General features: G+C 40.8%; 1 protein-coding gene across 2 annotated transcripts in view; it reads left to right on the forward strand.

Moving 5' to 3' along the window:
* PREX1 (phosphatidylinositol-3,4,5-trisphosphate dependent Rac exchange factor 1) overlaps nucleotides 1-14682 on the forward strand; it is a 288404-nt gene that overhangs the window by 200605 nt on the left and 73117 nt on the right. For both annotated transcript variants that reach the window (XM_020779458.3, XM_020779460.3), the window contains exon 15: nucleotides 7127-7199. In XM_020779458.3, coding sequence (XP_020635117.3) covers nucleotides 7127-7199 — 73 coding nt within the window. The remainder of the gene's footprint in view (nucleotides 1-7126; nucleotides 7200-14682) is intronic.

Below are 14682 nucleotides of genomic sequence, written 5' to 3' on the forward strand. Positions count from 1 at the left end.
AATTAATACATTTTCTAAGAGTTAAGGAAGGAGACAGAGTGCAAATAGTTTGCAATGTATTTTAATTTTGGAGTCATCACATTGAAACATCTGAAAATAATTTAGACTTCAGCATTTAGATTGCTATGAGATACTCTTTGTCTGTTTCATCTGTTTCTCAGTTGCTCTTGTACATACTGTTTCTTCAAGTACATTGAAACTGTCTTAAACTTGGAGCTTAGGCCAGCCAGTCTATGTAGCCAAGAAAGAAAACCTGACTCGTAGCAGCTCCTCAAGAGTATCAGGCTGATGTCTTTCACATCACCTGCTACTTGGTCCTTTTTAAAATGGAGATGTTGGAAGGCCTTCTGAGTACAAAGCATCCCATTGCGTTATGGCCTTGCATTCCTGTTTTGTTTTACTTTGCTTTGTTATTCTGTGGTGTGTTGTCTTTTCATTCTTCTACAAGAGGTTGGACATCATCATCACTTTTCCAACTTCAAAGTGACAACCCCAAACAATAGTAGTATACTGTATCCAAATTAATGTTTTTCGGTTAAACTGTTCTCCTTCCTGTACAGTACTTATTTTTCATTTGTTTTACTTTGAATGATCTGCTGTAACAGTCTACTTTTCTTATTTCATTAAGTGATTGAGTGTGTTCTGGTTTTCTGCATTTTATGTGTTGCACAATTTCTTGGTGTTTATTGAGTCACCTGAATATTTCTTTCTTCGCCATCCTCTCAATCCAAGAAATTGCTACCCTTACAGAAGGTAAATACCAGGTTTCAAAAATATATAAGTACTCAATTTTTTAAAATTGAATTTAAAAAAAATATTGAGGCTAAACTTTTAGTCAAGTGTAAAAGTTCTGCCCATGCTACAAAACTTGAAAAAGTGATTTTCTTGTGACAGCCCCTTTAACCCCCACTCAGCATGGCCATTAACCATTTTGTCTGGGGGAATTCTGAGAATTATAGTTGAAAAAAGTAACTTTCTCAGATTTTGACTTGCTACTTCCGTTGCGATTATTTGTAGGTTTAGTCAGGTGGAAGTGATGCATGAATGTTCTGGGTTTTTAAAAAATTTTATTTATTCAATTTATATCCCGCTTATCTGGTCAATATGACCACTCTAGGCATCTTACAAAGTCATAATACAATAATGTAACAATAATAGCAATAATAAAAAAGAATTTATTACAATCAATATTAAAAACCACAAGATGGGAAAAATGAAAAATGAACTATAAAGAAAAGAGAAGAGAAAAAGCAAATATTAACTGGAGGGGAAGGCCTGCCTGAATATCCAAGTTTTTAGTTGACTTTTAAAAATACCCAGCGAGGGGGCAGCGCGAATCTCTGGAGGGAGATTGTTCCAGAGGCGATAAGCCACTGCCGAGAAGGCCCGATTTCTTGTTTTTTCCTTCCGGGCCTCCCTCGGCGTCAGGTTTCTCAGCCTCACCTCCTGGCTCGCGCGAGTGACACAGGTAGAGCTTGGTGGGAGTAGATGTTCCATCGAGTATCGAGGTCCTAAACCGTTTACGGCCTTATACGTAAGCATCAAAACTTTGAAGTTGATGCGGAACCGAATGGGCAGCCAATGCAGTGCGGCCAGAATAGGGGAGATATGTTGGGATTTTCTCGCTCCCGTCAGGAATCTGGCCGCCACATTCTGATTGTTTCATATTGTTTCTGCTGTTCTCTGCCTGGTAGGAACATTTCACATCATTATATTGAGATGTTTTATTTTTATCCACATCTTTGACCCAAAAACTGATGTTTTGGAATGGATAATATTTGAGGCCAATCATCAAATCATCAAGATGGCGCCGTGAACGGCAGCCGCGGCTGTGCTCGGCTTGTGTTTTGTGTTTTAGTGGCGTGTTTTTACGGTTTTATAGTCTTTTTAGAGCCGTTATTAGGGTCGTTCCTGTGGCCATAAATGGCTATTTACTATTTTTAGCTGTTACTTCTTCGATGGATTTATGGTTTTATGGCTAACACTTGTTAACTTCTGCCTTCTTCCTCCTGCCTCCTCAGTATATCAGGATACCAGGACGGCGTCGCTGGTAAAGACTTACTACTCAGCTTTATTGTGCTTATGTTTTGGAGCAATTACTGCATTTACACCTTGGAGTAATTACGGAAAACTATCCATTGCTTTATGGCGTCGTGTGTCCCCTCCCGGATTACATTTACTAGAGAAGAAATTCTAAATATTAGCAAAGCCCTCCCATGTACGTATCCTCCTGTTTTTGTGGAAGAAGAAAGTAGCACAATAGCTTTGGTCAAGAGAGGTGCAGCAGCTGTGTATGATACTCGGAGAAGAATTCACCAAAGAGGACGACGTGCTGGCACGTTAAATAGGCTGCGACAGCGTGGAATGAGATCTGCACTACCATCTATTCATCTTTCCAACCTCCGTTCACTTGTTAACAAAATGGACGAACTGCATCTCATCAATCAGGTTAACCCTGACTTCTCACGCTCAGCTGCTCTTTGTTTTACAGAAACATGGTTAAACGGTTCTGTCCAGGACAGTATAATTGAACTATCTGGGTTTCAGATCTACAGAGCAGACCGCGTACTTGAAACATCTGGGAAATCGAAGGGTGGAGGAGTCTGTTTTTATATAAATAGAGATTGGTGCAGAGATGTGACTGTGTTAGAGAAAACCTGCTGTGAGGACTTGGAAGCTTTGTTTATTAATTGTCATCCATTTTATTCCCCAAGAGAATTCTCTTCGATAATCTTAGGTGGAACTTACATTGCCCCCCAAGCTTGTACCAATAATGCAGTATGTATTCTTGCTGACTTGATAAATAGACTAGAGAGGAAATATCCTGACTCTCTGCTTATAGTCTTAGGGGATTTTAACAAGGCAAATTTATCACATGAATTGCCTAGATACAAACAGCATGTTAGTTGTTCCACCAGGGATAAGAATACGTTAGACCATTGCTACACCACAATTAAGGGTGCTTATCGTTCTGTCCCTCGTGCTGCCCTCGGTTGCTCTGACCACTGCCTGATTTTTCTTATTCCAACTTACAAACAGAAATTGAAAGCTGTTAAGCCAGTGGTTAAGACAGTCAAGCGTTGGACTGAGGATGCAAAGTAAAGTTGCAGGCTTGTTTTGACTGCACCGATTGGAATATGTTTGAGTCTACTTCCAATAACCTAGATGAACTTACTGAAACCATAACATCTTATATTAAGTTCTGTGAAGACTTATGTGTGCCTACTAAGACCGTGCGTATCTACAATAATAACAAAGCCTGGTTTACAGCAAGGCTTAAGAAATTTCGACATGCCAAAGAGGTAGCTTATAGGAACGGAGACAGAACCCTGTACAATCAGGCTAGAAATATACTGAATAAGGAAATTCGAGCGGCAAAAAGAACGTACAGCGACAAGTTGAAGACACAAATGGAAAATCATGACTCTGCTACTCTCTGGAGGAACTTACAGAACATTACGGGTTATAAGAAAACATCTTCCCCAGTTCTGGAAAACCAGAAATTGGCAGATGACCTAAACGAGTTCTACTGCAGATTTGAAACACCACCATCTACACCTGCGGTAAACCATTTGGGTTCAGAAGTATTAAAAACCGCCTCTCCTACTGTTGTTCCTTTATCTCAGGAATCTACTTCCTTGGTGATTTGCGAAAAAGATGTGCGTGATCTTCTTCAGATACAAAAGGTTAGGAAAGCTCCGGGAGCAGATGGGGTGACTCCCTTCTGTTTGAAAGTGTGCGCTGCACAATTAGCGCCTATCCTAACACGGATTTTCAACAGCTCGTTGGAGTTGTGTAGTGTCCCTACATGTCTTAAAACTTCCACTATTACCCCTGTACCTAAGAAAGCTTCTATTAGCGGACTGAACGACTACAGACCCATCGCCTTAACATCTGTAGTGATGAAAGTCTTTGAGAGATTGGTGCTGACCCATCTGAAGGACATCACTGATCCTTTGTTGGACCCTCTCCAGTTTGCATATCGGCCTAACAGATCAGTAGATGATGCTGTCAATATGGCTATGCACTACATCCTACAACATCTGGATTCCTCAGGGTCTTATGCACGGGTTCTTTTTGTCGACTTCAGTTCCGCGTTTAATACAATTGTACCATCTAAATTGTATCTTAAACTGATTCAACTAAAGGTACCCATTTCTGTTTGTAAATGGATACATAGCTTTCTGATAAATAGGAAACAGCAAGTGAGACTGGGGAAAATAACATCTAATATCCGTACAGTTAGTATGGGAGCCCCCCAAGGGTGTGTACTTTCCCCATTACTTTTCTCCTTATATACGAACGATTGTATTTCCACGAATCCCTCTGTTAAGATTCTGAAGTTTGCAGATGATACGACGGTCATTGGACTTATTAAGAACGGTGACGAGTCGGCATACAGACGGGAAGTTGAGCATCTTGTCGCATGGTGCAACAGTAATAGCTTAGTGCTCAACCCACAGAAAACGGTGGAGATGGTAGTGGACTTTCGAAAACACCCCCCTTGTATACTCCCACTTTCCGTCTTAGGCAGCACGGTCTCTGTAGTAGAGTCGTTCAGGTTCCTGGGCACTGTACTCTCTCGGGACCTGAAATGGTCAATTAACATCGATGGCATCATTAAAAAAGCTCACCAGCGTCTGTATTTCCTACGACAACTTCGGAAATTCAATCTGCCTCGGGAGCTGCTTGTCCAATTTTACAGAGGCATTATTGAATCTGTCCTCTGCTCTTCCATAACTGTTTGGTTCGGTTCGGCAACCAAACTGGACAAGAACAGGCTTCAGAGGACTGTCAGAACTGCTGGAAAAATAATCAGAGCTGATTTGCCATCATTGGAAGAGTTGTACATTGCACAGGTTAAAAAGAGAGCGGAGAAGATCGCGGCAGATCCACGGCATCCTGGTCACAACTTGTTTAATCTTCTCCCCTCTGGTCGGCGATACAAGACGCTGTATACTAAAACATCGAGGCACAAAAATAGCTTTTTTCCCTGTGCCATCAAACTGCTGAATTTGTAACCATCTGACGCAACTGGGAGTTGAGGCAATTGGCTTTTGTAGAATTTGTTCTTAATTGTCTTGTGAATTTTTCTGTTTATGGTGTGTGTGTGTGTGTGTGTGTGTGTGTATTGTTTTTAAGTGTGGCCGGTAGCCATATTAAATTCCGGGTATGGTTTACATACCTGGCCAGTAAATAAATAAATAAATAAATAAATAAATAAATAAATAAATAAATAAATAAATAAATAAATAATAATAATAATAATAATAATAATAATAATAATAATAATAATAATAATAATAATAATAATAATATCAGCTCTATCAGCCAAATTTGCTGGAGAAGCTATGTGTTCTGAGATTTCTACATGCAGTTGCTTGTAAGAAAATTAAATTCCCAATAGCTCAGCTAAGAACAGTGTCAAAACCATTTCCTCTTCCATTTAATTGTGGTTGCGGAGAGAAGTTAAAATGTGGCCTATAAGTACAGTGGACTCACTATTTCCTCTAATAAATAATAATTAAAGATTGTGAATAGCCATGTGGCAGCTTTTAAGAAATTATATTATTCAGAAATTTCATTTAATGGCCAAAATCCTATTGCGCAACTCGAGATTGTACAGATGGCAATTGTGCTAGCACTGACGTAGAAATGCCATCCTTGAAGGACTTCTGCCAGCACATTGCACAATTAGTCTCGCTGGGGACACATGAGCAGTTCCTTGTAATCAGGCATAACAGTCAGCATGTTTGTGCCAGCATACGCTTGTTATGCCAGCCAGCATGAACAGGATATTGGCCAATGTTTATTGATAGCCTGTACCCTTGAAGTTATAAAAGTAATTCGTGAAGGCTTTCACGGCCGGGATCTAATGGTTGTTGTGGGTTTTTCGGGCTCGTTGGCCGTGTTCTGAAGGTTGTTCTTCGTAACGTTTTGCCAGTCTCTGTGGCCAGCATCTTCAGAGGACAGCACTAGAGTGCTGTCCTCTGAAGATGCCGGCCACAGAGACTGGCGAAACGTTAGGAAGAACAATCTTCAGAACACGGCCAAAGAGCCCGAAAAACCCACAACAACCATTATAAAAGTAACTTTAAAAGTTACTGTTATAATGTAAAAGAACGGAAATTATTCCATGTTAAGCTACAATCCTAATGAATTATATCTTTGTTAACAGAAAAAAATAATATATTTATGTCTGTTAAGATGAGAGTGTTGTTATACGTAAGCCATACTGTTGGGCTTATACATAAGCCTCACATAAGCCATACTGTTTTCCTAGTGTTTGCACTCCCTGAGAGTTTTTCAGGAATAGAGAGTGTATGTGTAAGGAGGCTCGTATGAATTTTTTGCCATTTGGACTTGTGATGTTATTTATTATTATTATTTAAATTATTAGTTAACATATTTTACCCCAACCTTCTCTGTAAAAGGAACCACCCTGGTTCCATTACAAGATGCTGCCCACACAAAGCGCTATGTAGATAAATCAGGGCCTCAGATCAGGTACCAGTACCAATATTTCTCTAGGCTTTTGGTGTTCCACCCAAATACCTACTGCGTAGCTCCTAGAAATGTCATTAACTAGCTTCAGATAATGTAATGCAGGTGGTGTTTGTTGTTTGTCTGTCTGTTTTTATTGATAAAGCAGACATAAGTGTAAGAATGAGATTTGAGGAAAAACTATGTAGGACAGATACTATGTTCACTCTAACTTATGAGAAGTCTCAGTAAGAAGCCTTCACTCTCTGTTTTTTTGGCTGACTCTTGTTCTGAAGAAGTATTTAATTGTCTGTAGCCAATGAACAGAGAATGTGGATTATTGCTTTTGCCAGCTAAAGAAGGTCTCTGCATTGAGGTAATGTACAGCACTTGTAGAGTTAAAATGGCTGCTTTCCGGAGCTTTGGCCTTTGTCCTTCCCATTGCTCTGGGAGGCAAATGGTACTATATATAGGAATGAATGGGATTTAAGAGAAGGGAACCTATTTTAATGGCTTACTGTTGTTTCTTTCCAAAGAGCGCCATGCTAATTTGAGAGCTGAGGCCCTAGCTGCAGACCAGGGGGAAGCTGAGTGAATTCGGAAGTGGTTTGAGGTGTTAACAGTTGTCCTTTCTTGTTACCAGGGTGACTGTCAGACGAGGGAGGAAGCTGTCGCACTCGGTGTTGGACTCTGCAACAATGGCTTCATGCACCATGGTAATTTATCAATATCCTCTTAGCCTAGCCAATTAACAGAGGCCTCACATTTTCTAATTAGCCAGGAAATATGGCAAAAGCTCTCCAGTGTGTAATGTTTTGAACCAATGTGAAGCATTAGAAACAGTTGTAACTGGATATCCGGGATGCACAAAAATCTTCAGAACTTTACAAGTCTGATTGCTTTGCCATCTGTGAAAAAGTGGAAGGTATATGCGAGTCTCTCGAGAGAAAATGTACACTGATATGAGGTTACCTTTTGGACTGTAACTCATGGAATCCCATAGCCAGCATGCTGATGTTCATAATAACTTTCAGATTCTTTCAGCCAGCATGACCACTGGCCGTGCTGTGGAATTCTGGAAGTTAACAGTCTCAGTTCTTTTTCTTTTCTTTTTTTTTTTAAATGATGATGACATTGGAGGGGATTAAGGGTAGGGATTTCACACAAATGTGTTTGCAAAAGCCAGATCTTGTGTAAATTATCTGCAGAAAATTTGCAAATGTATTCTGGTGATTAAGGACAGTGATGTCATCTGAAAGTGGAGCTGAATTGCAAGCTTTCCAAAAACTGATATGCTGGTCCATAAATGGCAACAACCTTGAACCACTCCTTCAGAACCCTAGGCCATTCTTGTGTCTGTCTAAATTTCTAGTCCTCACTTGTCCTCTTGCTGCTTTGATTGCCTGCAGTTCCGCCTGCAGTTCACACAATACACACAATAGTGTATTGGAGCCAGGGCTCACAGGGTTGAAGTCTTAGGACTTGCTGAGTAGCCAGGACTAAGACATCATCTGCTACCTGCTATTTGTGTGTTTGTAAGGACCAATCTAAATTGCTCCATTTTTAGACTCTCCTTATGGGGAGATAGTGGCTATGAAGACTATCATGGTGAGCATTGCACTTCTCTGTGCACAACTACACCACTACTGTTTTGTCGGTTCCATGTGACTTTGCATACTGCCCCACCCCAACAAGCCTGCTTCCTGGTCCTCACTTCCCTTACTTAGCCAAATTGACTTTTGGGACGTGATCCCAGCTTTCCAATTCTAAATTGTTCTTTTGCTTGAGATAGGTAGGAAGAGGCTTGCTGGAAGAGGTTATATGCATCTTCTAATCTTTATAGTTTTGCATAGGACTCAGGTGAGGTGGGCTAAGTACAAAAATCCACAATATATTGAAGGGATTCGGATGTACCTACACTGTACCATTATATCAGTTTGATACCACGTTAGCCATCATGGTTCCATACTACAGAATCCTTAGAACTGTGCACTGCTTATTTGAGGTCTCTAGTGGGAAATTCTAAGTAAGTATACAAGATGCAAATCTTAAGTCTCCTTTAGATGGAGTGAAGGGAGTTAAAATGACATCAGACGGGTATACCTGTTCAGTTAGTGACTAGAGATGGGGGATTTGTATTCATCTCCCGGGGGAGACAAATACGAAGCCCACCATCAAACCTTCCCACCCAATCAGGCATCCACTTCTAGCTTCCAGCATGGCGCGCACTGCTGTCATTCATCTCTCTGCATCAGTCGCAGACATATACTGGGAGTAAACATTTTTTGATCCATCCAAATAAAAAAATAAGCCCAGCATAGGGAAAAGTAGCACCAATAAGCTTTAGAAATATAGCACTGCTGCTTATACCTCATTTGTAAGCTCTACACTCCAGTTGTGAAAAGCTGTTCTGAAATGTAGGCTAATTTCCCCACTTTCAGCCGTTTTCCTCTACCATTCCTTTGTTCATGATTCAACAAACCTAAACTGTTAGAAAGCATGGCAGTCTGGGGCCCTGGCATCTTTGTCAGGCAGCTTTGATTAATGTAATTCATTTCCTTCTTCTTCTTCTTTTGTCCCCAACCCCCAGCTTTTATATTTTATCTGTTTGAAGGGGAAATGTGCAAAAGCTGGCCCCAAATAGTGATTGGAGGGTTATAACAGACCATTTCTGAAAAAACCAAACCCCTTTTCATTGAATTTCCATTTATGAAAACCAGCTCTTTTAATATGTTCTTTTTGAACCCGTGGAGACATTTTGTAAGGCTGCAGAGAGCTTCTAGTATGTGTGCTGTAATAAGAAGATAAGCAAAAGGAGGTCACTGGGATTAGTTTTTCTACATTTCTGGGACGATTGCTTAAACACACAGACTCAGACACGTATGTATAAATATATGTGGCATTCCCTTATATCAAGTTTCCCCAATCAGGTGGTCTCCAGATGTTTTTGGAACACAACTTCCACATAGCATGGACAGTGATGAGAAATTATGGGAGTTTTAGTTTAGAGTGTTTGGAGAGTTGGGGAGTTCTGCCTTATTTTTGCATTTATCAGATATATTTATATCACACTTTTCGTCCACTTAGGTCAAGGCGCAGTACATGGGTCTCCTTCTCTTCCTCCTCATTTTAGCCTTACAAGTACCCTGTGAGGTTAATCTGGCTGAAAGTTAAAGATGGAAAGAGGCTGCCCTATGGGCTTCCAGCGAGTTACACTGCAGAGTGGACACTTAATCCTTGATCTCCAAATCCTACTCCAGTTGTCTCCTTGCTGTACCACGGTGGCTCTCTTACACCATCAAACCACTGGGCCTTTTAACCCAGTGTTGTTTCTCCTAAGTGGCAGCAACTGTCCATGATTTTAGGTTATGCTACATCAGGGGATGCAGCTAGGATTGCAAAGGGCCATCTGGCAGGCCCCCTCCTATGTAGGTAGGCTGCCAGTGGCTTACTTAGTAGCAGAGTTCTAATTATGGACAAAAAGATTGTACCGACATTTTCCATAATGGTCCAAAGAGACATTGTGCAATTAGCATGCCAGAAATTAATGTAAGACCTGCTATAACAGTTTTGGGTGTTGTAGTGGATAAAGTGACAAGCCAGAACTCAGGAAGCCTGGGTTCAAACCCCACCCAGTCATGAAAACTCACTGGGGGAGTGGAACTGGTGAAACCACTCCTTAAATATCTCACTTACCTTGAAAGTCCTATTAGAGTCACCTATAAATTGGTTTCAATTTGACAATAGCAATAACTGTGTTGAGGAAGGTCAGAATCAGAGCTAGGAAACATGTTTTTGAATGGCGATTTCAAGCATCACCAGATGGGAGTTGTAGTCCAAAACTGACATGTTTCCAAATGCTGGACAAAAAAAAGCATCAATGGTAGGCTCTGCTGGACTGTTCAGCTTGCGCAACTGCTTGAAAGTGTTGTGTACATTCAAAACATACGCACTATGACTGCTATGTATTTTTTAAATCATTCATATTAATTGGAGGCAACAAATGTATCCTGTAACAAAATTTTAGGATTCTACCCTTCTCAGCCAGTTCATCTTGTTTCTCCTCTACCCAGGTTTTGGTTTCTCTCCCAAACAGTCAGTCATTACTGGGCTATTTTAGATTCATTACCCGTACCCAGCTCTTTTTGATATTTCCTCTGTTCTGTGTGTGATGTATTTTGGTTGCATAAGTCCCAGTACTCCTCTCAGAGCATGATTAATAAAGTAAATAATAGAACCAAAATATTTTAAGCTGTGCCAGATAAAATGGCTGTACAAGTGTGGTGGAGGCAATATATGATTGGAACAAATGCAGTAATGCTGAATAAAGGGTAGAAAATAGAGCCAAGGATAGATGGTCAGGTTTGCATGGAGGGTCATCTAGAGATTTCTGCTATAGAGCTTTGCATGTTGGCCACAGCTGTAGCAACCTGTGATGTGGCCCCAGAAGATGAAGGCAGCTATTAGGACATAACTTCTGTGTTCAAGCCAGTTCAACACATTCAAGCCACGTAAATGATTTAAAAAGTGCTGAAGGAGAAAAGACACAGCTGAGAAGTTAATTTAGCATTGTAGCCATTTTCTGGCTTTCTATGGGGTTGGCTGGCCTTTGGAAATGTCACAATGGACCTATGTTTACCCAACTGGATGTCCTCCAAGCAATGGATGAAAAGCAGCCGTTGTTGTATGTCCCCTGTTGAATAGTTCAGATTCTATGTCGGCAGCGTAAAACCAATTCTCAGTCCTCTCTGCAGGGACAGAATGTCAAACATGCTTGAAGGAGGCAAAAAGTGTCCCATAGAGAACAATGCAGAGATGGATAAGTGGAGAGAGAGGATTCAGAGCTGTAGGGACTGTGTCATGGATCATAACTATCTGTCAGTGCCTCCTTTATGCCTTGTAAAGTAGTATGCACACAGGCAAATGATGTGTTACTACAAAAGTGTACCTCTGATAAGAACATAAGATTTGCCATGCTGGAATATGTAACTCAAAATTCTGTCTTAACCATCCAGGGCCAAATTACACATTACTGAAATTTGTATTCTATAGTTTCATAGAGGGTTTTGGTTACGTGGTTAGTAAGATTGCCTCCCCCCTCCCCCAAATCTGGACCATGTCTGGGATCTGAGAGAAGAGAATGTGTAAATCTTCTTTGCTTTTGTGCCAGTGTCTTAAATGAAAAAAAAAAAAAAAGAACTACTCTCAGATCAAATGACAAGAATAATAATAATAAAAATCCTATTGACAAGAATGAGATTTTTTCCCCCACTGTCAGTATTTGGCATGCAGGGGAAGGAAGGATTAAAAATCTTTTCCCCATGTTAAATGATCCATATCCAGATGGAGAAGGGGTGAGGGGACATGTTAGTACCCTCTAAAAGCACTCCACTGCCTGTTATGCATGTAAAATAATATGAAGTGGGACCCTACTGTCAGAGTGAAACTTCCAAATCATGATGTCTGTTCACTGTGTATCCCTTATTGCATCCCGCTGCAGCTAGGATGCCTTTTGGTTGAAAGATGAAGTGGAAATGAAAAAATGAATAAAAATCTGTCTTAGCTGGAACGTAGGAGCAGTTTATTTCGGTTTATTTGAAATAGGAGCAAAACACACACACACGCACACACAGACAGACAGACAGACAGACAGACAGACACACACACACACACACACACACACACACACACACACATGACCCAGGCTTTAAGGAGCAAAAAAGTTATGAAAATCTTTTGAATGAATCAGACTAGTGGTTTAGAGCCACCGTGATGTGTAGCGGATAGAGTGTCAGGCTGGGACCTCAGGAAATGTGGGTTCAAATCTCCACTGGGCCACAGAAATTTACTGCTGTGTTTTGGCAATGTTAAACCTACTCCTTAAATATCTACCTTGTAAATTGCATTAAAAATAATTGTGTGCTGTCAAGTCAGTTTTGACTTACAGTGGCCCCTTTTAGGGTTTTCTAGGTAGAGAGTACTTAAAAGTGGTTTACCATGCCCTTCTTCTGGGAAGACCCTGGGACTTGGCAGCTTGCCCAAGTCCACTCAGGCTGGCTGCTCTGGGATGCACAGTAAAGGAACTGAACTCCCAACCTCTAGCTCTAGAGCCCCAAACCTAGCTCACTGAGCTATTCAGCCAGCACAGACCGTATGAGGGTCAGCATAATTCAAATGACTTGATAACATATAACACCAATGGCATGTTGTTGTTAAAAGGCTGAGGTTGGCTAGGAGCTGCAGATAAGCTGGGAGTTGAAGCCTAACTAAGTTGAATAGTTAGGACTGAAGGACAAACTAGGAATCGGGATCAAAGGAACTGAAATGTCAGAACTGAAGACTGAGTGAAGACTGAAGGACCAACTGAGAGGCAGGATCAAAGAACAAACAGATGTTAGATCCATTGGGCCAGCCAGAAGAGACAGAAGTATGCCAAGTTCAGAAAGACTATATTGTTCCGACAGAGCCAGAAACCTGGGAAAGTTGCTTTTATTAGAATCCACTACTTAGCAAGGTCACTGTCCCTGCAGGCTGGCAGGGTCTGATCGTTATCTTTAAAAGTAACTTCTCCAAGTTTTGAGCAAGGGTTAACTGTTAAGAGGAAATCTCTCAGCTCTTTTCTATCCAGAAAGATCCTGGAACCTGCCTGATTGGAAATAATTTAAAAGCTAATTCAGTTAGTCACTATGCAAGGCAGCTTGGTTCAAGCCACAGCAGCTCCTGGTGTTCAATAGACAGAGTGGATCAAGTGACAGATGTGGTTAAGTGTCTTCTTGCTCCTGGTTGCATCACATGGTTTCATACCATTTCCCCCCGAAAGAAACTGAGGAAATTGAGGCTGAAAGTAATCATGTAAGATGCTGGAGGATAAGCACAAACACAAAGACCCAAGCATATGGTTTGCTTTGTACATTCTGTTTGTTATTCAGTTTATCCCCTTTCTTCACTAGACACAATGCCAATGATGTATTTTCCAGAAAGAGAGATGAGGAAAAAAAATATTAGTTTGATTTCATTACAAATATGTATGTGATGTATATTATCCATAGAGGAATTTCCCATGAATGAGCCAAAAATGTATGCTCAGAGGAAGTGCTACAATGCTTTATAATGAGGTGTAACATATCATCTTCCCTCTCAAAATGATTCCATGCATTTGGCAAGAGGGAATAGATGTACAAGAATTCCATCATCCAACTCGATGTATGTCGGGAATCTGGCTAGTTTGTATAGCAGCCATAAAATCTATATATAATTGTCTGAGTATGATGTTGGTAATTTGTTCACAGGTCATTAATTTACAATGATGACCAAAATTGTTTTATTCACGCTAGGCTAGTAGCTGCAACTGCTTTCATGAAATTTTTAATACCTGACAAAATAGGCATTTTTATCCCTCTTCCACAGGATGTCTAATTTTTTGGCTGGGGAAAGTAGGGAGCAAGAGTATGTGCTTACCTTACTCAAACCCTATTCAGGTGTTCTGAAAATAAATGAAGGGCACACATAATGAGTGAATGCATTAGCCCTGACTGTCCCTTATCGCTTTTGAACATATGGAAGTGACAGTCTGAAGAGGGTCAGCATGCAAGACCCATCAGAAATGGGGTGACCCAAAAAAGCAAACAAACCCCCAAGTCTCATCAGAAATGGGGAAAAATACCAAAACAAACAACCCCCCCCAAGTCCCATCGGAAATGGGGAAAAAAATATCAAAAAACAAACAAAACCCCCAAGACCCATCACAGCACAGAAACATAAGCCCCCCAGCCCAAAACCACGCTGCAAAACCCACCCAGAACAGTTTTTAAAAAGCAGAAAGCAGCACCTTACCTTACCAGGCAGTCAGAAGCCTCCTCCGATCGCACTCACTCAGAAGTCGAAGCAAAATTTTGCAGCTGGAGGTGGTCATAACTCAAAATGATTGTAAATTGGGACATTTGTAAGTCAAGGCACCACTGTATCATATATTGCGTGGGCAGTCTGCATAGCTTCCTCTTCTTCAGACTGCTGGTTTTGCATATTGAAAATAATGAGGAAGAATGTGGGGCTACAATACTCCCCCCATCTCATGCAGTGAATACACACTTTTAAGAAGTCCCGAATGGGACACTCAAGTGTGTAAAATGGCCAACTCCTTTCATCTCTTTACCTGTTAGATTGCTCACATGCACTTTCAATGATATTCCAGGCAAGGGT

The sequence above is a fragment of the Pogona vitticeps genome, chromosome 4 (assembly GCF_051106095.1).
Source record: "Pogona vitticeps strain Pit_001003342236 chromosome 4, PviZW2.1, whole genome shotgun sequence".
Taxonomy (NCBI): Eukaryota; Metazoa; Chordata; class Lepidosauria; order Squamata; family Agamidae; genus Pogona; species Pogona vitticeps.